A 21,486-nucleotide genomic window follows, 5' to 3' on the forward strand; every position below is an offset into this window, starting at 1 on the left:
TCCATCCATTCATCGTCACTTTTTTTTAAATCTTCAACCTGTCAAAAGGTCTCCTAGCAACAGGCCGTCACATCCGTCCGAGTAACGAATGTGATAACTTCCCAATATATAAACAATACCTTGTTCCGTGGATCAAAACACGACGTGAATGAAACGCTCCACCTCTTAAGTTATCCAGTGTTATTTGAAGCACCCTTAGGCCCGGAGGAATTTGTTTCCCTAATGTTGCACATGATGCTACGCACCTCACTTGAATATGTTGACACCAAAAGCCGTCGTTTACCGCGACTCGCTCAGCGAACACCCCCTGCCTCCCTGTTTGCACGCGCAATACACGCCTGTATGTTTCCGACGCAAATGTGGCTTTACAGCGCGTCAATCATTCTGCAGCACACTGGGACACTTTATTGGACACAGCAACCAAACAACTAAATTGTTCGATTGTAACCCCGCCTCCCCACTCCTCGCCGTCTGGTCCAAGACAGCGCCCTCGTGTGGATAATTAAGGCATTTCCAAAATAGAAAATAAAAAGGCTGACTTACAATAATGTTATTGCAGAAGAAAAAACAGAAATTAAGTGCATCTAGTTAAATTATCTGAATCATTTCTAAATAAATGGACAAACACAGATGAGCACAATGCCCATCCAAATGTTGTGTATGTATATTGCTCTGTAAATAGATGCGTTTGAAATCAAAGACTACAACTTTATATATTTATACATTTAATATATGTTTTTTTTAATATAATTATCATTTGCATTGTAATAGTGTATCTATGATTGTATCTATTAATGTTTTATTTATTTTCTTCGGAACAATCCGTCATACAGTCTATGTAGAATAACATCTGGTCACTGCCATCTAGAGGTATCTTGTGTCCATGCATGAACCCAACATGATTTCTTCCTTGGTGCTTTATAAACAGTATAAAGAGAACGTGGCGCCTGCTATCGGTGATGGTAGGCAATACAATACAATGCAATTAAACGTTTAACAGAGGGCAACAAATGCTTAACCTAAAATGTACCTATTTTGTTGAAAACAAAATTAAATATATATATTTTTAAATAGATTTTTCTTCAACATTTCTGCTTAAATATAACATGTTATTGCACACCTTACATTCACTGACCTGCAGTGTTGTGTGACAACCGCACACCCAGGAGACGGACGAGGAAAGGCGGAGGAGGGACTCTTATGTTTGTCCCACAAAACCTTTTCACGGCGGCACCAGATCCGCAACAATTCTTATATTTTCAAACGGTCCCATGTAGTCGTCTTCTGTGCGGAATCCGAGGGTAAGTCTGTGTATGCTACTTCTAAGTCTAAACTTTTGTGGGAGCAACGACGCTGATCCCGGGCCTGTCCCAGGACGACCAGGCCAGGTCTAAAGTTACTATTCTCTTTACCCCAACTTGGTTTCCGACCTGCTTTGATAATGTTGTCAGACCTCTGGGAATATCTATCATACTTAAAATACGTGTATATCATATATCTTAAGTTGTTGTTGTGTATTAAAAGTAAACAATGAATACAGTAACAGCTGTAAAATATAATAGTTTACTGCCAATGTTCCTCAGAAGCATATGATGCAGTGCAAATGGTGTGTGATGATGAGGTCAATAAGATATTGGCTTTATCATGTGTGTTTGAATTGTTAACCACTATGATCAGCACTGTATTCTTCACGCGTAATAGCTATGACATTATAAATCAGTGTCAATGTCGTTCAGTGAGAACAAAACATTTCTGTGAGCTCGAATAGAGTAACGTAAGCCTATTCTATGGACTTTAATATGTGCAGTCTATATAAGCAGAGAGTGTCTATAGATGCATCAGCAGGCTCTTTTATTTATAAATGTAAGAAATGTTATAAATGTTCCAATTAAAGGATTATAAACATAAACACAGTCACCTACACGTTTTCCCTTTAAAGTAAGATTAATCACAGTTTTTGAAATTAACAGTTTCAAATGGAATGGCAAGGTTAGGGTTAATAGCTTATAAAATGTAATATGTGATCTGATACCTGAATGTGGAACTGGCAGCAACACGCCTGAAATCATTCTACTTTCATGTACCTGGTTATTACACACCCTGTAATATTGCTTGCTTGCTTATCATCATTCAAGATCTAAACATTTAATCTCTCTGAATGTTTCTCAATAGACTAACAGACCAAATGGTGGCTGATGGCTGATGGTATTGTTCACCTGCTGCCGACCCTCACATCTCCACGGAGACGATCCCAGGGCACCAGGAATGTGGATGGAAGTTTGAGCCAGCCGATTCCGACGTTCAGGCCAAGATTTTATTATTTTGAGCCCAGGAGACACATGTCGCAGTTGAGAAAACCACAATTGTAATAATACAAATTCAAACCACATTACCACCCAGCCACTACCATGAAGATGCCCGGAACGTTGTGGGTGTGCATGGTCATGATTTGGGCCAAGAGTTGCCACGCCCACAGCCTGTTCACCTGTGAGCCAATCAAAGTGCCACGCTGCCTTGGAATGCCCTACAACATGACCTTCTTCCCCAACATGATGGAGCACTATGACCAGGACGTTGCAGCCAATAAAATGGAGGTAAGTGCACTCAGAACATCCTGACCCTGACCAGTACTGTATACTGTATATACTCTGAGTTTCCCGTCTTTGTGTTGTGAATGATCATCAAGCCGATAGGAAGAAGGCCCAATAACAATGTCATCCAATGATGATGCTGTTATTTCCACCACATCTTATATACCCCCAGCAGGGAAAGGAGTTATGCTTGCTCATGTAGCCTATCCGTGCTGTGGCTTCTGATCCCAGTTCCACCACAGTGGACTGGGACTGTATCTTGTGTCCTGGTATTTCTACGGGGCCCAGGGTTCAGTTACAGGCGCCTGTTGTTTGTTCAGTTTGTGTGAGGGGAAGAGTGATCTGCTGAGGGATTCTTTGTGGAACATCTGGCTGAGAGAGGTGTACAGTGTCTTCTTATTTCACTGCAACCTCCAGTCAGAGGGACACCTTGGGCTTTGTTGTGGGTTTCCTTTGATTATCATTTTTTTGGGTGGAAGGAAGGGGAGGAGGAACACACCCTACCCAGTCGCACACAAAGCCTAGCCTGCATACCACACTCTATACCCCCCCCCCCCCCTCTCTCTCTCTCTCTCTCTCTGGCTCTGGCTCTCACTCTCTTGCTCTCTCTGTCTCTTACCCTCTCTCTCACTCACATAATCACTCACCCATTTCCCCCCGTACACAATGCTGCTAAGTATTGTCTCCAAGGTAACTGTCATATGCACACACACGCACACACACACACACACACACACACACACACACACACACACACACACACACACACACACACACACACACACACACACACACACACACACACACACACACACAGAGCCCGTTGCCACGCTTATTATTGTCCTGTGGTTTTGATTCATAACCTTGAGAATGTGTTCAACTTGAACTGAACTCAAAAAATACTTTCCAGGGTTATCATAGCAGGCGGCAAAAATCTGTAAAATGTTCCAAAAGGGGGCTGACCTTCCCAGTCCCTCTATCTAGATTCCAACTATTTTCCAGCTATCGAAACGCCTACTGAGGTGCTCAAAGAAACGAGTCCCTCCCCCTTTAAAGGGTCCCCATAGGGTCCCTGTAGTCTGCTAGTCTTTACTGAGGTCCACATAAATTCAACTAAATTGAGATCACATTCAGGCAAAATAGTGAGAATAAATTCAGATACTGTACATCAAATAGGAAGTTATTTTACAGTCACACGATATACAAACCGACTTTAAGGTTGTGAGAGACAGCAGCATGAAGTGTCTATGCATGTCTGTCTTTTTTCAGGATGTTTAATCCTTGCAGCCTTGGGTATAAAACTCCTGCAGAGGATTTAGCCTCTTAGAGGAGTAAGTCGACTCCTGCCTCCTAGCCCTGATCTGTCCGATGCCACTAAACAAATAAAACACGGGGATTGTAGGAGAAGGCAGAACTCATTCGGATGAATTCTGGGACCTGCACAGCAGAGCAAGACAAGGACGCCCTCTGTCTGAGAGAGGGGCTGTCAGACCCCCAGAGAGGCTGTGTGGGCCTACAGCCAGGGACCGTTTAGAAAACAGCAAATGCGGACATTGAATAGTGGAGTTGTCTGACTTCTACAAGACATGAGCCTGTGTGTGTGTGTGTGTCCATGCTCAACATGTAGCTGTAGACTACTCCTACACCCATGATCACTATGTTAGGGTTAGTAGATGTAACAGCTAATCATTGGCGCTCACATTGTGTCCAACATGATTTTTAATAACTATCTTGTATAGTTTAGTAGGAGTGTATACAAGTCATTCAGAATGCTGATGCACAGCTTTCCATACGATTGGATTTTGATGTATTTCTCATGATGAACTACGAGATGTAATATGCTCAGTCTTGCAGATATATTCGCTCGATGCATGGATTTGTGTTCCTGAAATGGAAGGAAGAATTACAATGTTTAAAACCATTTGCACTTTTACATTTTACTACACTATTAAATGTATGAACCAAAAAAGATCAGAAGACAAGCATTGTGCTGTTGTAGTTGATGATGTTCACCATTACAGTATGCAGCTTCATAAAGTAGTGTCACAATGATAGGCCCCTGATGTGTAAAACACCTTTTAGCAATCAAACATGAATAAAAAGGGCAAAGTAATAAATAAAGTGCTTCAATCGGAAATCACTTTTACTAAATACACTTGAATCTGCGGCCATGCTGTATAGTCACACTCATGTTGCCTAGCGGCCCACGGGTGGGTGGTTTTCCTGATAAGCCATGTGGCCGTCCATTTCCTGTCTGACAGACCCATGGCTCCCCCCCACTCGGGCGGCGCGCCTCCACTACGCTGCTGTAACGGAAGAGGGTGCAGAATGGCCCTTGAATGAGGTCCTTTGTGAAACTGTTTTTGAAACTGTGGGACCTCAGAGCTCGGCCACTCCGGGCTTGGGCTTCAGTACCGTGGGGAGGTTCTGCCTTTCTCCACTCAATCATTTGTGCTGGTCCTTAAAAAATATATATTTGCGGGATTTTCCCTGGTCAGAGACATCTGTTGATGCAGACACTGTTTTAGAATTTAGAATAGGAAGAAGGTGTGTGTGTGTGTGTGTGTGTGTGTGTGTGTGTGTGTGTGTGTGTGTGTGTGTGTGTGTGTGTGTGTGTGTGTGTGTGTGTGTGTACCATCTGTGTTCTCAGAGCAGACTATACCCGTGACTATATCTGTGTTTATTAGTAAGAATATTTATTTCACAGCATGCTGGGACGCTGGCCTACATTGTACATTGAGTCTAAAATGCTGGGTTTGTTAACTAAGCTAGTTAGCCTGGGTGATGTTGCATGTAATGCTAACACTGAGGCTCCTCCATGTTCTCATACAGGTCACAGCAGCGACTGCTTACTGGAGGTGTACAGTACACTTACACGTACTGTACTGTCTCCAGGCATAAAACCCATAGGCAAATTCAACCGCAAATCTGTGAATAGCTCATTGTTGTTTCTCCAACTTCCTCTTCATCTGAGCTGATTGATAACAGATTGAAGCTGTGAAACTTTCACAATCTGCTGCTTTTGGCAGTTTATTCCACAACATGGAATCAGTTAGCCTATTCCTGGAACGTTGGAAAATCCAGACCAGGGCTTCCTCAAAGCACTCAAGCTCTGGCTGATAAGCAAGGAAAATGGTTTCAATGTGTTCTTGAACAAACTTGATGTTTGTTTTGAAAGTAATCAGTGGAATTAAAAAATGTGATTATAAATCGTATTGTTGGCAATCAACACTAAAATAAAAGAGAAAAAAAAAAGATTATAATTGTAACCATATTCAACAATTTAACAAGATAACGTTAAGTGGTCTATTGTGTTCATCTATTGAAGGTTCATCAGTTTTGTATTCATCAGGTATGATCGTACATTAGGGGCATCCGTGGCCTACTGGTTAAAGAGTTGGACCGGTAACCGGAGGGTGGCCGGTTCGAATCCCGACCGGTAGACAAAAATATGGACGGGGGAGTGGTTGTGCAGCAATCTCCTATGTCCTCATCCACGGATGAGATGCCCTTGAGCAAGGCACCTGAAACCCCCACCTGCTCCCCGGGCGCTGCACTGCGGCTGCCCACTGCTCCGGGTGTTCACCGGCTCCCGGATGGGTCAAAAGCAGAGAAAGAATTTCCCCCAAAAAGGGACAATAAAGGATAACTTAACTTAACTACATACTCAATTATCATCGCTTGGAGGTTTATCTAGAGGAGGGAGAATGAAAGAAGGAAGCTTAACTGCACAGCACTGAGGCTAAGATGCTAGGATGACTCATAGCTCCCACGTAGGAAGTATCCCAAGCATCTCACTTTCATTGCTCAACACCAAGAGCTGAACGGCTCTTGTATAGAACAGATCCTAATTAGGGATTTGGGGGTAAAAAAGATAGTGAGTGTATTGTCAGATGAACTCAGAAATCGTTTTTTTGTGAAAGAATGTAAGTCACAAACGTTGCATTAACTATGTTCTGCTTTGTTTGGCCACTTTCTAAAAAAAATGAATGATGGACCTCTAGAACTTGATCCGTGACGTAATGTAAAAAATGTAATTGCAAAAAAATCCTTATGTGGTATACCAATAAAATATGAACATAATCGCAATACATATCATATTGCCGCAAATAAAAAAAAGATTGTTTCTATGTAACCCTGCTAACCCTGTTCTTGTGGTCTGCTCTGGCTCCCCCAGCCCTTCATGCCCCTTGTGAACCTAAACTGCTCCCCAGACGTGCACCACTTCCTCTGCCAGGCCTTCATCCCGGCGTGCACAGAGGGCACCAACGTGCTGCGTCCGTGCAGAGAGCAGTGCGAGGCCGTGCTCGCTGACTGCACCAAGCTCATCACTACCTTTGAGGTCACGTGGCCGCCGGAGCTGCAGTGTGACAGGTAGGGGACACTACGCCGCCGGGGTGAGGGATGTGCACTGCAAATAATACCACGTAACACCTGGAAATAATCAGTGCACAGTGACTGGTGTCTTTGAATGCTTAAAGATGTCGCTTACCCGCATAACCTGCATAACATTGACAACCTGCATATGATTTTTCATTTAATGAAAAAAGTTATCGATTGTATTTCTAGAGGGTGGTTTATTTTACAAGATCTAGTCATAGATAGTTGGTATATAATTTGCCAATATGTGTGTCTTTTCGAAAGAGATTTCTGTTCTGGTATCGATAACAACGTGAATAGTTGTGTGCGTTTTGCTGCTTTGCTGCCACAGATTGGAGACATGCAGCTCCAGTGGCGCAGACGTTCCCCAGACCACGGCCAAGAGCTCCTCGTCCACCAAGAGGGACCTGGGCTTCTGGTGCCCGCTGCAGCTGAAGACCAAGCCGGGCCAGGGATCCTCCTTCCTGGGCTCCCCGGACTGCGCCCCGCCCTGTCAGAACATGTACTTCAAACCCCACGAGTTGGAGTTTGCCAAGAGCTTCATCGGCGTGTGTTCCATCATCTGCCTGGCCGCCACGCTCTTCACCTTCCTCACCTTCCTCATCGACGTCAAACGCTTCCGCTACCCCGAGCGGCCCATCATCTTCTACGCCGTCTGCTACAGCTTTGTGTCGCTCATCTACTTCCTGGGCTTCCTGCTGGGCGACACGGCGGCGTGCTCGGCGGCCACGCAACCCGGAGCGCTGGACACGGCGGTGCTGGGCTCGCAGAGCAAGGGCTGCTCCCTGCTCTTCATGCTGCTCTACTTCTTCTCCACCGCCGGCATGATCTGGTGGGTGATCCTCACCATCACCTGGTTCCTGGCCGCCGGGCCCAAGTGGAGCTGTGAGGCCATCGAGAAGAAGGCGGTGGGTGGCTTCTTTGATTCGCTGGATCCAGAGGCACTACCTTCTAAAAAATGTATAATTAAAACAGATACTCACTAAACTATGCATACGAGTACCCTTAAACTAGCGACTACTCAAGCAGTAATCAAGCAGGCACTCTATCAAGCAGATATATCTGTCTGTGCTAACAGCATCAGAGGGATGTGTGGCCAGGTGTGGTTTCCCCTCTGCAGAGGGCTAGCCTTCCTCTGTCTGTGCTAACGGCATTAGCGTGACGTGTGCGCAGGTGTGGTTCCACTCTGCGGCCTGGGGGATCCCGGGGGTCCTGACCATCCTGCTGCTGGCCCTCAACAAGGTGGAGGGCGACAGCATCAGCGGCGTGTGCTTCGTGGGCCTCTACGACCTGGACGCCCTGCGCTACTTTGTGCTGGCGCCGCTGTGCGCCGGCGTGCTGGTGGGCCTCTCGCTGCTGCTGGCCGGCATCGTGTCGCTCAACAACGTGCGGCAGGTGATCCAGCACGACGAGCGCAACCTGGGCAAGCTGAAGAAGTTCATGATCCGCATCGGCGTGTTCAGCACGCTGTACCTGGCGCCGCTGCTCACGCTGCTGGCCTGCTACACCTACGAGCAGAGCCAGCGCCGCGGCTGGGAGAGCACCTGGATCAACGACCGCTGCCAGGAGTACAGCATCCCCTGCGCACATCAGGTGGGCCCCCAGCCAGGGGTGCAGGGCTGTGTGTGTGTGCGTGCGTGTGTGTGTGTGTGTGTGTGTGTGTGCGTGTGTGCGTGTGTGTGTGTGTGTGTGTGTGTGTGTGTGTGTGTGTGTGTGTGTGTGCCTGCCTGCCTGCCTGTGTGCCTGCGTATAATAATAAGAGTTTACTTTTAATTGGAAAGTGGCCCAGATTTCATTACACAGAAGCGAAAAAATGTGCTGTGTTCCAATGTTTTAGTATTACACTGGTGTGTAATGTATGTGTGTGTGTGGGGGGGATGATACAGAGGTATGTTAGACATGGTTACAGGACCAAAAAAATATTTTGTATGCTTGATACATTCCTACCAATTAAGTCAATATTGTTTAATCAGGGTTATGGTTGGAATTAGTTATTACCAGGTAGTAGCCAGATCCATCGAATGGATATTGCTCACAATAAATGGGGGAGTTTTGGTGCTGCTTAAAACCAGTGGAAGTGAGAGCAATGCACGAGAACACAAAGGCTGACGACATAGTCAGACTCTTGCCTAAATTCGATTTAGGCAAGTGTCAGAGCAAAACAGACACTCACTCACACACACAGACCCACCACTTCAGGTCACAAGGTTTCTGTTAACATTTTTGCCATTCGTGTTTTGGCTCTTTGTTCCCAGACGACAGAGAGCGGCCGTCCGGACCTGGCTCTGTTCCTGGTCAAGTACGTGATGACCCTGGTGGTGGGCATCTCTGGCGTGTTCTGGGTTAGCAGCAAGAAGACCTGCTCCCAGTGGGCCTTCTTCTTCAACCGCACCCGCAAGAGAGAGTAAGAGGGCAATCTGACCATCCACACACCACACACAAATAGTGTAGTATTGCTGTATTTGTATTCAACTAAGCCATTGTATCCACCAATGGCTTAGTTAAATAAAAAAAAAAATGGTACTACTTATAGCTCTTAAATGTTATTTTAAAGAAGTAATACATCATTTAAATAATTGAGTCCAATGGTTGGATAAAATAAATCAAATGAAAATAACACAGACACTCAAAACCAGGACCACCGCCATTCTCTAATGTGAATAACACGACCCCCATCCCCCCCGTGTCCACTGTGTGTTTGCCCCCGACAGCCCCATCAGCGAGAGTCGCCGGGTGCTGCAGGAGTCCTGTGAGTTCTTCCTCAAGCACAACAGCCGCGTGCAGCACAAGAAGAAGCACTACAAGCCCAGCTCCCACAAGCTCAAGGTCATCTCCAAGTCCATGGGCACCAGCACTGGGGGAGTGCCCGCCACGACACTGACTGCCAACGCCACCGCCGTCCCCGCCCACACCGCCGCGGCCCACACCGCCGCGGCCAACTCCGCCGTGGACGGCCACCGCGGCCACCGCAGCCACGCCGCTGAGCCACCGGCCGGAAGCGGCCTGAGCACCCTGGCCCCGGGGCCCTTCCCAGACCCCAGAGGGTCTTCGGAGAACTCAGAGAATCCGAGGAGGGAGCACCTGGACCGGGCGACCTCCAGCCGAGGCTCCCGGCGCGGGGGGGAGAGAGACAAAGAGAGGGAGACGGGGGAGAGACGGGGCAAGGCCGGGAGCTTCGGCAAGGTCAGCAGCCACTCGGAGAGCTTCCGCCGCCTCCCAGACGGAAGGTGAGTCTGACACTGGAAATACTTTGGTACAAGTACAAAATGTACATGACAGACTTTTCTTGCTTAGTATTTTTTTAAGACATTTTTGATGGGGAAGTGATGACACACAAACAATTCTTCCTTGGGATGAAGTACTAACATAATGTTATAACATTAACCTCTTTGATGTGTCTGACTCAGGTTAACTCCCAGGAGTGACCTATCAGAGGCCAGACAGCTTTCCAGTGGACAGCATCATCCAGCTTTAAACCTATCACTCAGTGGCAGTGCCAAAGGTTCCTCCTCCCGTGTGGTGCACCAAGTACAGGAGGACAACAAGGACAAGGTGAACAAGGATAGTAGCTACTGAGACGACTGAGAAGTTATCCACAACCATCATCCATCCATCCAACCATCCATCCATCCACCAGCGGACCAATGAACCAACCAAACAACCAAACCAATATCTGCTGAATTTTTGTTTAGAAAATCTGTTACAAGCGCCAGCTGTTATCTGCGCACATTTGTTTGTGACAGACTTGGATCTTATTGTGTCTAAACATAACTACTTTATTATTATTATATTTTATCATTATTGTTTATTGTATTAGTTGAGGTCACAGTCAGTCATTAGTAAGCCAGCGTGGTTTTAGCACAGCTCAAGGGTTCATTCAGGGCTGTTTGCTGGTATATATTAATTTCTTATTTTTTAATGGTGTCTCCATGTCACTTAGCTTTATTGTGCAATTAAGACAAAATGCTTTTCCACTGTGTGCGGTTTGTCTTTGTTCTCTATATAACAAGCAATAGAGTTGTTTTATAGAACACATGAAGCTGTTTGGGGATTTTCATAGAAACACTTTGTCGATGAAAGAATGCAATATATATGTAAATAATGTATTGTTTAGATATGCATGTCTATTTCACTGGGTAAGTCTTACACTGGGTGTTGTGGTGAGGAAGTCCTTTTGTTGCCAATCAAACTGCAAGATAGTAGTTTTTTTTTACTTTTTTAAAGCCAACTGTCATGAAAAGAATGTTTAGCAAATGTAGTCTGAAACTTTTTTATACTGTTTTTAAAATGCCTTGTTTATGTGATTCTACATGCATAATTCAAGATGATGCTGAGTTGAGTTGATGATGCTGAGTTGAGATAACTTTCATCTGAGTTATATTTCCGATCTTTTCAACGCTATATAATGCAATATACACCCCTTTATTTAGTTGTGATCCAACAATTTTCCACAATTTCCAATTTACACTTAAGGCTCTTGTAGTCTAGAAGAACATACACATACTGCTTGGGGGAAATTGCTTCTGCTCGTGTGTTTTTTATGGTATAGGCTACATATTTGTGGTTAAATATAACATTTAAATAAAACACATTTTAAATCACTTTGCACTGTGTAGGGCCTATATCGAAGCACAAATCACAAATTTGCAATGGTCTCAAATAGGTGAAATACTTTGTGGTGCTGTTTATGGGTTATTTATATGAATTAGAGACCATATTCTTTTCATCTCATTAATCGTCAGAGTATTTGATAATGACCCAGTATTTAATGGTCTGTTCTTTGTTCTTGGAGAACCGATTGGCCCAATGGCTGTCATTTACCATTTGGGAGTACAAGTAAGGTTGTTTTTAACGCAATAAAAGGGAAAGATTTTCTTGAAACTTCTGTAAGCCTATATGACAATGTATAGCCCTTAGTCAGTTTACCTAGTGTTGATTACCTTTCTACTGTTTTCTACTGCTTTTAAAAATGTATAGGCCTAGACCTTTGTATAATTCATTCAATTGTTTAGCCTAAATACGCATATGCCATTTTTTTATTTGATACAAATGTTATTGGATAATAAAATGAAGATAAAATAACGTTAACGTGTACTGCAGTGTCCTTTATAGTTCACTCTCCGTTTTGCCCTGCCTCCTAACCTCGTTCCCAGGCGTTCTCTCACGAAGGAACGCATGGAAGGGGATGCTCCAAAGGACCGTTATTGGCGGAAGAGGGCGGGCCTTTCAGTTTCATGGATTTAGCGGCGAGAAAGGGTGTGACTTGCGAGAGATATAAATCCGTTTCTGTTAAATCATTCGGATATTGCTTGGTCAAAAGTTTCGTCAAAACTCATCCTAATTGCTGTCGCTTTTCTCGTCATGTTCTTATTATTCTCGCCCCGGGGGACTGTTAAAATTCAAGATTCAACTAGCAGTAATTTGTCCAATAACAAGTAACAGACCGGAAAGTGCGTTGATGTAGACCGGGATAACGCTACAATTCAGGATAATCTCGCTGCCTACCTGCCTCCTCAACTAAAACTCCTGTTGGAGTCCAGCTCTGGCTCAAATCGCATCTTCGCCGAGACACGATGTCTCCTTTCGGCCGGCTGCTGCTACTCGTCTGCCTCGTTCTACCTCTTTATGCAGTGGAAAAGGTGAGGAACCGAGGGTATCGAAAGGATGCAGAATTTGATAAGGTAAGACACAGTTACATGAAGCCAAATATATAAAAAGACAGAATTTGCCATTCGAACAGAACTGTTCCTAAATGTTTTCTCTTTGTTTGACAAATATAGGTAGCAGACTATTTGAGGTACAACATTTAGGCTACTTTTTTGTGATTATCAAATTACAAATAGTAAAAAACTAAATAGCCACAAAATACATTAATGTTTATAATGAGTAATGACATGGTTATGGCAAAGTTTCCTAGAGGACAAACATATGTATTGAATGTCTGTCTTTTAATGACAATACCTTTTAGACATAGGACTATTGTTATATGTCCAAGCCAAAGTTGGCATCCTTCCAGCAGACACAACGAAAATAAAGAATGCCAGCCCAGAAAAGTAGTTCTGATATTGAGATTGAGTCTGGCTATTTTTTTCTGTCTCAGTTCAGCAGAATTGACAACACATGGCAAAAAGCTTTGAAACAATATTCTTAATATTGTTCTATGTGTAGCGCTTTGTAGTTGTATGCAGTACGCCTCGATGCAATGCTCAATCTAAAAAACACTAACCCCCTGCTGGAAATATTGACCTTCACATTTACATTTGACAGACCAGAGCAGCATTGTATAATGAATCTGGTAACTCATGTCGCCCTCTGTATCTAGTGCACTGGAAACGATGCAGACAATCCCAACTGCACTAGAATCTCAGAGGAAGCACGATCTACCAATTCAAACACCATGGTAATCATCCAAGATATTCCATATCACATTGTTTAAACACATGGGGTGACAAATACAATTTAAACATAAAAAATAATTGCTTTTGAAATTGTCAAATCACCAAAGCCATGCTTTGCATGTTTTGCCTAACTTCTTGCCCTATGCATCAATTCAAATGTGATTCCTAAATGCTTCTGTGCATGCCCTTGCTTGAGCTAGGCCTAAACTACCTACACCTTTCAGGCAGCACTGCTACACACTCACAAGTCTGGAGGTTAATATAAATGCCAGCTGTAAAGTTCAGTGGACTGGACAGAGGCTCCATTCACAGTAGTGAATACTTTGAATGGGCTCCAAATACAAACCCCAGCCTTACTAACATGTCATCATTTATTTCCCATTTTTGAATACCAAACCCTGGCTAAATTACTCTTCTATATTGGAGTGGTCTCTGAAGCGATTTGCATGGTTTGGTCCATTCATGATCAAATAATGATGTTTTATTACACAGACAAATTCCATTAGCTCACATGCAATGGCACCACATATTCCATTAAAATTCAGCACTTGATGCATTTATTGCGGCAGTCACTGCACTGCGAACCGTGATGTCATGCACCATGGTTCCAGCAGAGCACAGCAGATGGTTGTGTGGCTACAGCATGACCACCACTTGATGACTAAAACAGACCATGGGCTTTTCCAGCAGCTGTATCTCAATACCCTGTGAGATCAGATCTGATGCTCTTCATTACTAGTATTCAGTATCCTCACTTTCAGATTTACCATCCGTGGATTTGCCAATCCAAGACTAAAAACCAAAATGAGTCTTCCCCCTCCCCCGGCCACCCAATTAAGTTAGAGCTCCATCCTGAAACTTGAGATTTTGTTTTCTCTTGAGGCCGTCTTTGCTTTGGCATTTGGCCATGTTGTGCCTCAACTCCCACTCAAACCTAGGCTTAAAAAAACAAGGCAGTGATAGTCTTTGTTCAAGACCACAACCTCAGTGGGCACCAGGGATTGCTCAATGCAGCACTGTTCTCTCTCTTGTCACCACTGTATGCAGTTGTCATCACAAAATACTGTTTACACAGCATGCACAAACTGCTTTAGCTTACAATTCATCCGACCATTAAATCCAAACCTTGCGTGATGTAAACATTCTCCTTTGACCATTATCCATCCTCCGATGTGGTAATCTATCTGCAGGCGTCTGTTTTCTCTTGGTCCACCACATGATTAGAACCAAATGTCACCTTGTAACTGCATTAGGGCTCCCCCTCTCCCTGTGTGGCGTTAACTGCTTCAGCTGACTAGCCAGCCTGTCTGTCTGGGATTGAGTCAGCATCACAAAAAGGCAGCATCTGTTTTAAAAATAGCCGTGAATCACTCCAGGATATCTCTTAGTCAGATGCTGAGCAGGAACCTCCTGAGGTTCACTGTCACCACAAGACCTTGAGTGGCAGACCCTTGTGTGAACTCATCCACTCAACTCATGGTTTAACAATAGGGCTAGGTTTGATAAGAAAATCTTCTGACTAACCCTTAGGAACACAAAGTCACATATATGATTTCTTCTTTGGACAGTATGTCTTTCCTCTTCTTTTTTCCCCGTACCCTCATTTGTGCTCATCATCACCACCTACGACACCTTCCCTCTTCAACTCCACCTCCGTGTTTTCTCTCGACTGTATTTTACACCCCTAAGTATGGAAGCTGTCTGCAAGGGCCAGCGGGTAACCCTGGCAGAGAGGGAAACCCCGGAACCAACGGCATCCCTGGAACGCCGGGCATCCCTGGCCGCGATGGCGTGAGAGGCGAGAAGGGCGAGTGTGTGAGTGAGATGTTTGAGGAGCCCTGGAGACCCAACTACAAGCAGTGTGCCTGGAACTCTCTCAACTACGGCATCGACCTGGGGAAAATAGCAGTAAGTAAATGCTGATGATTTTACATTAGAGAGACATTGGGTAGATCAGAGAGGTGTAACATACACATTGCTGGTTTATTTAATTTAATCACCCTACTGTACTTGACTACATTAATCATGAAATATAGAAAAGGAGCAGTAGAGAATATTTATGTAAACAGAATTAAGGCAAAATGATCAGATAATATCTGTAAATCCAATGTTTTGCAAAAAACTGACAATTAAATGTTGTGTGCCTTTTGACTGTGTAGTAGGCCCTCAAAAAATGTGCACCTGCAAATGTCCACCTGCAAAAAACAACCAATCAGTGCTAGTTTTGTAGCAAACCAGGAAAATACCTTTGTTTTGTGGGTGGGGTTTATGGCAGGTTTTTTTTTCCTGGCTTTTAAAATTCTTGTCTTGTTTCCTCTAAATCTTGCCTACTGCTCCTTTAAATGTAGTTAATATATACTACAGTATAAGTAGTATATATAAGTACAAGTAGAGTATGAGTGTAAGCTAGAAGTGCAACATTTTTGAATGCTGTACAACTGTGAGATACTTTAGTTGCTGGAAGTCTGTTGTGAGTATTTCAAACTCAAGATAATAGTCCAAGACATTCAATTATCCTTGTAGATGCATATTCACTAGATTTCCTTTACTACTGGACAGTGCCAGGCTAGTGTCCTTTCTAATACTTGAACCTCTTTATATCCTGTGCTGGTTTCAGGACTGCACATTTACCAAGCTGCGCTCAGACAGCGCCCTGAGAGTTCTCTTCAGCGGTTCCCTCAGACTCAAGTGTAAGGCTGCATGCTGCCAGAGATGGTACTTCACCTTTAATGGTGCAGAGTGTACAGGGCCTCTGCCTATCGAATCCATCATCTACCTGGATCAGGGTAGCCCGGAGCTCAACTCAACCATTAACATCCACAGGACATCTTCAGGTGAGGACTGAACAGAGGGACAAAATGCTATAATCCTATAAAATCGTTTGTTGGGAATGTTTTGAAAGTATGATGTCACCATGAGTATGAGATCAGTGCTTTGTGATAGATGAACATTTCTAAATGTTTCTAAAATATTCATATGGAGTTGTAAATATAGATTTAAGGCCTTTATATTTAGGCCTTTTATCTATATTTATAAGTTGTACTCCAAGTTTGACATTATAATGAAAAAGATAAATATATCCTTGTAAATTACTATGTCCCACAAGATGCTATTTTAGGGTACCGTTTCTTAAGCAGAAGTTGAGAATCAATAAAGAGTAGAGCTCACCCAGAGCATATAATAAAAAAAGTTTTCCTGTCAGCAATATGCTTTGAATTAGCTTCAAACCACTGTGTTTGGAGACTAAAGACAGTTAACTGCTCTGGAGCAGGCTTCAGGCCTGGGCTGAGAATGTGACATGACTGTGTTCTACTGTGCTCTGTGTGTGTGTGTGTGTTCCCAGTGGAAGGGTTGTGCGAAGGCATGAAGTCGGGCCTGGTGGACGTGGCTGTTTGGGTGGGGACATGTTCTGACTACCCTCGGGGTGACGCATCCACGGGCTGGAATTCTGTCTCCAGAATCGTCATTGAAGAGCTTCCCAAATCATTTTGAACGTATATATAATTAGCTAAAGGGCTGGCAGCTCTCTGGGAGTGCAGTGTTATCTCCCTCTATCAAACCATCAGGCGAGGCTGGAACATGAGAAGGGATTTTTAACTTGAATGTATTCTTTGTAATGCTAGTTGATAGAGAACAGTACTGTAATTCTGTCAAAACAGAAGTTGTTTTTACTGTACATTGCTAATGTTTTTGTAGCATATGCAGTGAAGAAAAATGATTTATTACCGCTAGTAAAGTAGTAATTTTTTATAACTTAAGTTCAACATGCATTGCCTCCTCATGTTGTTCAGTCTCATTGAAAGTTACAATTTCACTTTTGTATTGTATTAGCATGATTATGAAAAAATGAGAACAGATATCTATTTGCTGTATTTCAAAATGACCAGGTATCGGTTATAAAAAATTAAATTAAAAAGACACATTAAAATTACATACCCACAAAAATTCTTAATACGTGAACCAAGGAGGAAAATAAATACACATTTTTGTAAAGAAAATCATGTAATCACTTAAAATGGCACCCAAATATTTTATATATTAACTAATAAGATGTATGAAAGCAACTAGAAACCTGAGAACAATGGTTTGTTTGGATGTTGTGAAAAGATGGTTTGAAATTTGTTCCGGTTAAGCTTCAATTTCAGGAAGAAATCTTTGCAACTCAGAATCAAAGGCATGTATTTTGCACTGATGTTTAAGGCTCTCGCCCTCTCTAATTTCAAGAGACTGATGTGTCGGGAGTATAATTTCAAGTTGTTGTAACTCAATAACCCTGTTTAGGAGTGGAGAAGCCCCATCACATTTCAAAGAGTTTCTCAAAATACATCTACGCTCCCATCTCATCCAGTCTTGTCCGGGTTTAAGCCCACAGCAGGGAGGCTCTTGTTGCTCCTGGCAACATAGCGAGTTCATAAGTGTAAGCAGGTCTCTCAAGCTATGTCAGACCACTTTGGCGCCTCGGTCCAAGTGGCTCTTTCCCAGTGGTGCACGGCCAGCTCCAGACCCACTGTCTGTTTTGTTGCGTTCTTTGCACCCGTTACTCATTTGTACTGACCCAGCAGTAAGCGAGACACGTTCTCGTACACAACGAAGGTGATGCAGCAAGCGGGAGTAACGCGGATCACGTTGGGCCCTATGCCTTTGTAGAAGCCCCGAGCGCCTTCGTTCCTGTGGAGAGGGATACAAAGATCTGTCACGAGTCACGACGTCTGTGTGTAATAAAAGAGGCTAATAAGGGCTAACTTTTTAGGGGTTGATTAGCACACCAAATTAAATCCCACTTTTGTCACTTGCCAATAGATTTCTACCAAAAAGATCAGAACTGATTTAAGCCATAAATTAACCATTTGAACTTTGATCTCGATGCAACTTCTGTGGATCTGAATGAAGTCTCTCTGTACCTCCACGTCCTTCTGATGACATCGGTGACGCCTGTGTATTTGTTGTGCTGGTCCTGCAGTCGTGCCCGGACCACCTGGTAAGGGTACGTCGTCGCCACAGCAAATATTTTGGATAGGGCTGCCATTGTGATGTATTCCAGTGGGTTCTGTGAAGGAGGGATACACATGATTGCATGGATGTATACCTAGCCTATAGTGTGTATATATATATAACATTTGGGGAGACAGATGGGGCAAACAGACATAGGTCCTGGAATGGGAAACCTGAGCCTGAGGAACTGCTGACTCACCAGCTTCTGGTCTGGAGCCATGTTCTTGTATTTGGTGTAGTCTCTCTTCAGCTCTTCATAGGCCATGAACTGGAGCGCTCCATGAGACGTCCCAAACAATCCAGGAAGGTACCCCTTAAAAGAAAACACAATAACGTCATGAATTCAAACCACAGCTATCACATTATTATTAAGAACTGTTGTGCTTCTTAAAAAGCATATGAAACAATACATCACGCATATATGCACCAACATAGCATTAAGAAATGCAACGTTATGAAGTGATAATGAATTATCACTTCAGATCAGAGCCATGGCACAGTGCTGTTTATTATGTATTAATATGGCTGAGGAGTGCCCTCTAGTGGCAACTCCAATGCAACCCAACCAAAAACATGTTAGAGACAGGTGGGGAATGAGGTTTTACAAAGTAAAGCAGAAGCTTCTTTAAAACCATACATTATTATTAGCTTACACATTTACCAACTGTAATTCACAAATTAATACTTACTCTGTATAGTCCACGCACTCCCTCCTGCTGGTAGATCTTGACCAATGCATCTACCATGCCCTTGTACTGTTTGCTGGTTGGGTCACTGTTGTACTGCAGAATTAGCCTGGTCTTGGTCACCCAGATTGGGTTGGTTATTGTAAGAGTCAGTATACCTAAGAAAAGAGACACACTTTGTTCAAGGCAGGTGGCAAGGATGCACAATATCTTATGAATTTAAGCAATGAATTAGATGCATATAGAGAGAAATACAGAAACACAATAATACACTTACACACTAATAACACATGTGCTGCAAGTACATATTTGCATATTCAATCAAAATGTATATTCCGACCTCCTATTGTGTACTTATTTATCTTCACAATGGGAGATGGGCTTGCAACGTTGTTGCATAAGCAAAAGGACAGGAAGACTAAGAGCTATGTAAATAAAATCAACATGCATGGAACTTTCAATATCAAATTAAGTTGTTCCAGAATTAGTTCAAATCCATTCCCATCCCCCCTTAGAATCTTCCATTTTTGTGTGCAGTTTCTTTACAAAATATCTATCCCATTACGCTTTCGAGCAGCTTACCTTGAAACATCTAACTTGATTTAAAATCTGACATGTGACTATGGGTTCTGGATGAATAGAGGAGGCATGAGCTAATTAGCATTTTCCCATGATGGGCGCACTGAGCTGCATTATCTGTGTGTTGGTGGGAAGAAGCCAGCAGTCATTATCAGTGTGTGTCAATAGTAGGGCAATAGCTGTGCTCGTAGTAAGGCAGCCAGGCCCGGTTCAAAGCGGCGCTAACCTGCTTCAGCAGCGGACACCAGGTGCTCTGTGGCACTCAGCTCCGTTTGGCGACCTTCCCTTGTGTACGCTTTGATGGCATTGTAACTGTGGGGAGAATTAGCAGAGCATGCGACTTATGTCGATATGAACCGGCTGCTTTGGACAATCATAACACTATAATACACACTCCTTTTTTCAGTGAGTGAATTACAGTAAGAAGAACATTTTGAGAGTCTTGATTAGCATTGTGAGAATTGACACTTTGATGTGCAATCCAATACATATTTATGTTTTGTGTATGACTGACTGTGACTGTGTGTGGTACATGTCATGGCCGACAGGCTACTTACAAGAAGAAGTAGAGACCCCATGAGGCTCCAGCTCCCCAAATGTTGGGTGTAGCTCCTTGGTAGAGCCCTCTCAGACCTTCTTGTTGCCAGACACTCCTCATACAGTGCATGATGCCATTGTATTTAGGTCTCAGGTCCAGTCCGTCGCTTACTGAACGAAAACAAATGACATATGCTCAAGATCAATGGAAGAAAAAAACACGTGAATAACTGCCACTGTCGCACATGTGTTGGTTAGGTACACCCACCTGCAAACCTGATTTTGACTAAATCCAAAGGATGGAGGACCATCGTTGACACTACGCCCCCACTCAGCCCTGCCACCAGGTTCTCCACCTTTACATGGCTCAACAACTGCTGAATATTCCCCGCAATGGAATATGACTTGAAGCTAGTTGGGCTTTCTGTTTTGACAGTCACACTTCCGTTAGTTGGAGAAGAAGTCATGTTGGCTAGCCAGGCGATCGATAGCTATGTCGACAATGTGCGCTCCTCTTGGATCTAGTCCTCACCCGTCCACAGTATGGATTAACATGCTAATCGCACTGTTTGCTGAAACAAGATTATACCAACATCATACGTGTGATCTGTCGCTAGTGACCCACGTTTTGGCATGTGGGGGGTGTGTGTCTCTGCTCCCCCTATCAGTTTCCTGTCTGACCTTCCTCCGCAGTCCGCATGTGTCGCTTTGCGTCCTGAGAAAGAAACCGTGCCACGAAATGTGACGTACAAAATATCCCACAATGCACCGCTGCCATGTTGGATCACTGAGCTCACCGGCTAAACCACGCAGGCTCTAAGAAGGGATGGGTGGATTTAACATAACTTCGTCAAGCAGAAAATCAAGAATATAGGGATATGGAAAATGGAAAAGCAAGCCAGACTCAGACTCGGGATTCAGGGGATTGGAGGAGAATGCATGTCTGCAGGTAGCAGGTAGATAGAAAATAGGAAACAGTATTTATATGGTAAAGGACATTATAGCTTAAATAAACATCCCGAGCTGATAGGGAAGCATCCTAAAGGAATTTGTATGTACAGTATCTACTTATAAATAAGTATAAACAGTAGAGCTTGTTCTATTATACTGTGAGAAATAAGACAGGGAGATATAACTGGGGAAATGAGGAAGACAGGGGAAAATATATCAACAACTTAAAGTATTGCAAAGCTTCCCAAATTAATTTAGCGAAAAGGTGTTTCGATTTTTAAGTGGAACTGGGTTTGTGTTCCACTCCACTGTTTCTGATCTGCACTGCAGGGGCGGTAGTGCTCCAATGATGTCGAAAACTAACCGCTTGGA

At 43.6% G+C, this 21,486-nt stretch overlaps 3 protein-coding genes across 5 annotated transcripts; 2 read left to right on the forward strand and 1 right to left on the reverse strand.

Moving 5' to 3' along the window:
* The first annotated feature begins 1,177 nt into the window (after window positions 1-1,177).
* Window positions 1,178-12,028, forward strand: fzd6 (frizzled class receptor 6). The gene is made up of 8 exons (XM_084472196.1): window positions 1,178-1,301; window positions 2,173-2,594; window positions 6,769-6,965; window positions 7,303-7,879; window positions 8,145-8,564; window positions 9,227-9,375; window positions 9,683-10,198; window positions 10,379-12,028. Exons 2-8 carry the CDS (start codon window positions 2,409-2,411, stop codon window positions 10,545-10,547), a joined length of 2,214 nt encoding a protein of 737 aa, XP_084328322.1. The 5' UTR covers window positions 1,178-1,301; window positions 2,173-2,408; the 3' UTR covers window positions 10,548-12,028.
* A 344-nt stretch (window positions 12,029-12,372) lies between these two features.
* On the forward strand, window positions 12,373-16,982 carry LOC311352030 (collagen triple helix repeat-containing protein 1-like). Of its 3 annotated transcripts, XM_084472200.1 has the most exons (5): window positions 12,373-12,652; window positions 13,294-13,371; window positions 15,059-15,277; window positions 15,987-16,203; window positions 16,713-16,982. In XM_084472200.1, exons 1-5 carry the CDS (start codon window positions 12,545-12,547, stop codon window positions 16,859-16,861), a joined length of 771 nt encoding a protein of 256 aa, XP_084328326.1. In that variant the 5' UTR covers window positions 12,373-12,544; the 3' UTR covers window positions 16,862-16,982. The 3 variants fall into 3 exon arrangements, with proteins under 3 accessions (XP_084328326.1, XP_084328327.1, XP_084328328.1); XM_084472201.1 differs by lacking the exon at window positions 13,294-13,371; XM_084472202.1 differs by lacking the exon at window positions 13,294-13,371 and having other exon boundaries at window positions 12,373-12,610.
* A 119-nt stretch (window positions 16,983-17,101) lies between these two features.
* Window positions 17,102-20,854, reverse strand: LOC311352028 (solute carrier family 25 member 32-like). Its single transcript, XM_084472199.1, has 7 exons — window positions 20,432-20,854; window positions 20,184-20,334; window positions 19,853-19,938; window positions 19,051-19,205; window positions 18,561-18,674; window positions 18,271-18,416; window positions 17,102-18,037 (listed from the first exon to the last, which is right to left on the reverse strand). The coding sequence occupies exons 1-7, from the start codon at window positions 20,628-20,630 to the stop codon at window positions 17,911-17,913; spliced, it is 978 nt and encodes a 325-aa protein (XP_084328325.1). The 5' UTR covers window positions 20,631-20,854; the 3' UTR covers window positions 17,102-17,910.
* Window positions 20,855-21,486: the final 632 nt, after the last annotated feature.

The sequence above is a fragment of the Micromesistius poutassou genome, assembly GCF_964030765.1.
Source record: "Micromesistius poutassou genome assembly, chromosome: 8".
In the NCBI taxonomy this organism is placed as follows: domain Eukaryota; kingdom Metazoa; phylum Chordata; class Actinopteri; order Gadiformes; family Gadidae; genus Micromesistius; species Micromesistius poutassou.

Bases quoted from the DNA above. Each gene is read 5' to 3' on its own strand.
- LOC311352030 (XM_084472200.1), top strand. From the start codon at position 12,545: ATGTCTCCTTTCGGCCGGCTGCTGCTACTCGTCTGCCTCGTTCTACCT. The intron at 15,278-15,986 runs GTAAGTAAATGC...TGCTGGTTTCAG, and splicing joins TCGACCTGGGGAAAATAGCA to GACTGCACATTTACCAAGCT. The intron at 16,204-16,712 runs GTGAGGACTGAA...GTGTGTTCCCAG, and splicing joins CATCCACAGGACATCTTCAG to TGGAAGGGTTGTGCGAAGGC.
- LOC311352028 (XM_084472199.1), bottom strand. From the start codon at position 20,630: ATGACTTCTTCTCCAACTAACGGAAGTGTGACTGTCAAAACAGAAAGC. The intron at 19,206-19,852 runs GTTAGCGCCGCT...CTCTTTTCTTAG, and splicing joins GGTGTCCGCTGCTGAAGCAG to GTATACTGACTCTTACAATA. The intron at 18,038-18,270 runs GTACAGAGAGAC...CCCTCTCCACAG, and splicing joins GTCATCAGAAGGACGTGGAG to GAACGAAGGCGCTCGGGGCT.
- fzd6 (XM_084472196.1), top strand. From the start codon at position 2,409: ATGAAGATGCCCGGAACGTTGTGGGTGTGCATGGTCATGATTTGGGCC. The intron at 2,595-6,768 runs GTAAGTGCACTC...TGGCTCCCCCAG, and splicing joins TTGCAGCCAATAAAATGGAG to CCCTTCATGCCCCTTGTGAA. The intron at 7,880-8,144 runs GTGGGTGGCTTC...ACGTGTGCGCAG, and splicing joins AGGCCATCGAGAAGAAGGCG to GTGTGGTTCCACTCTGCGGC.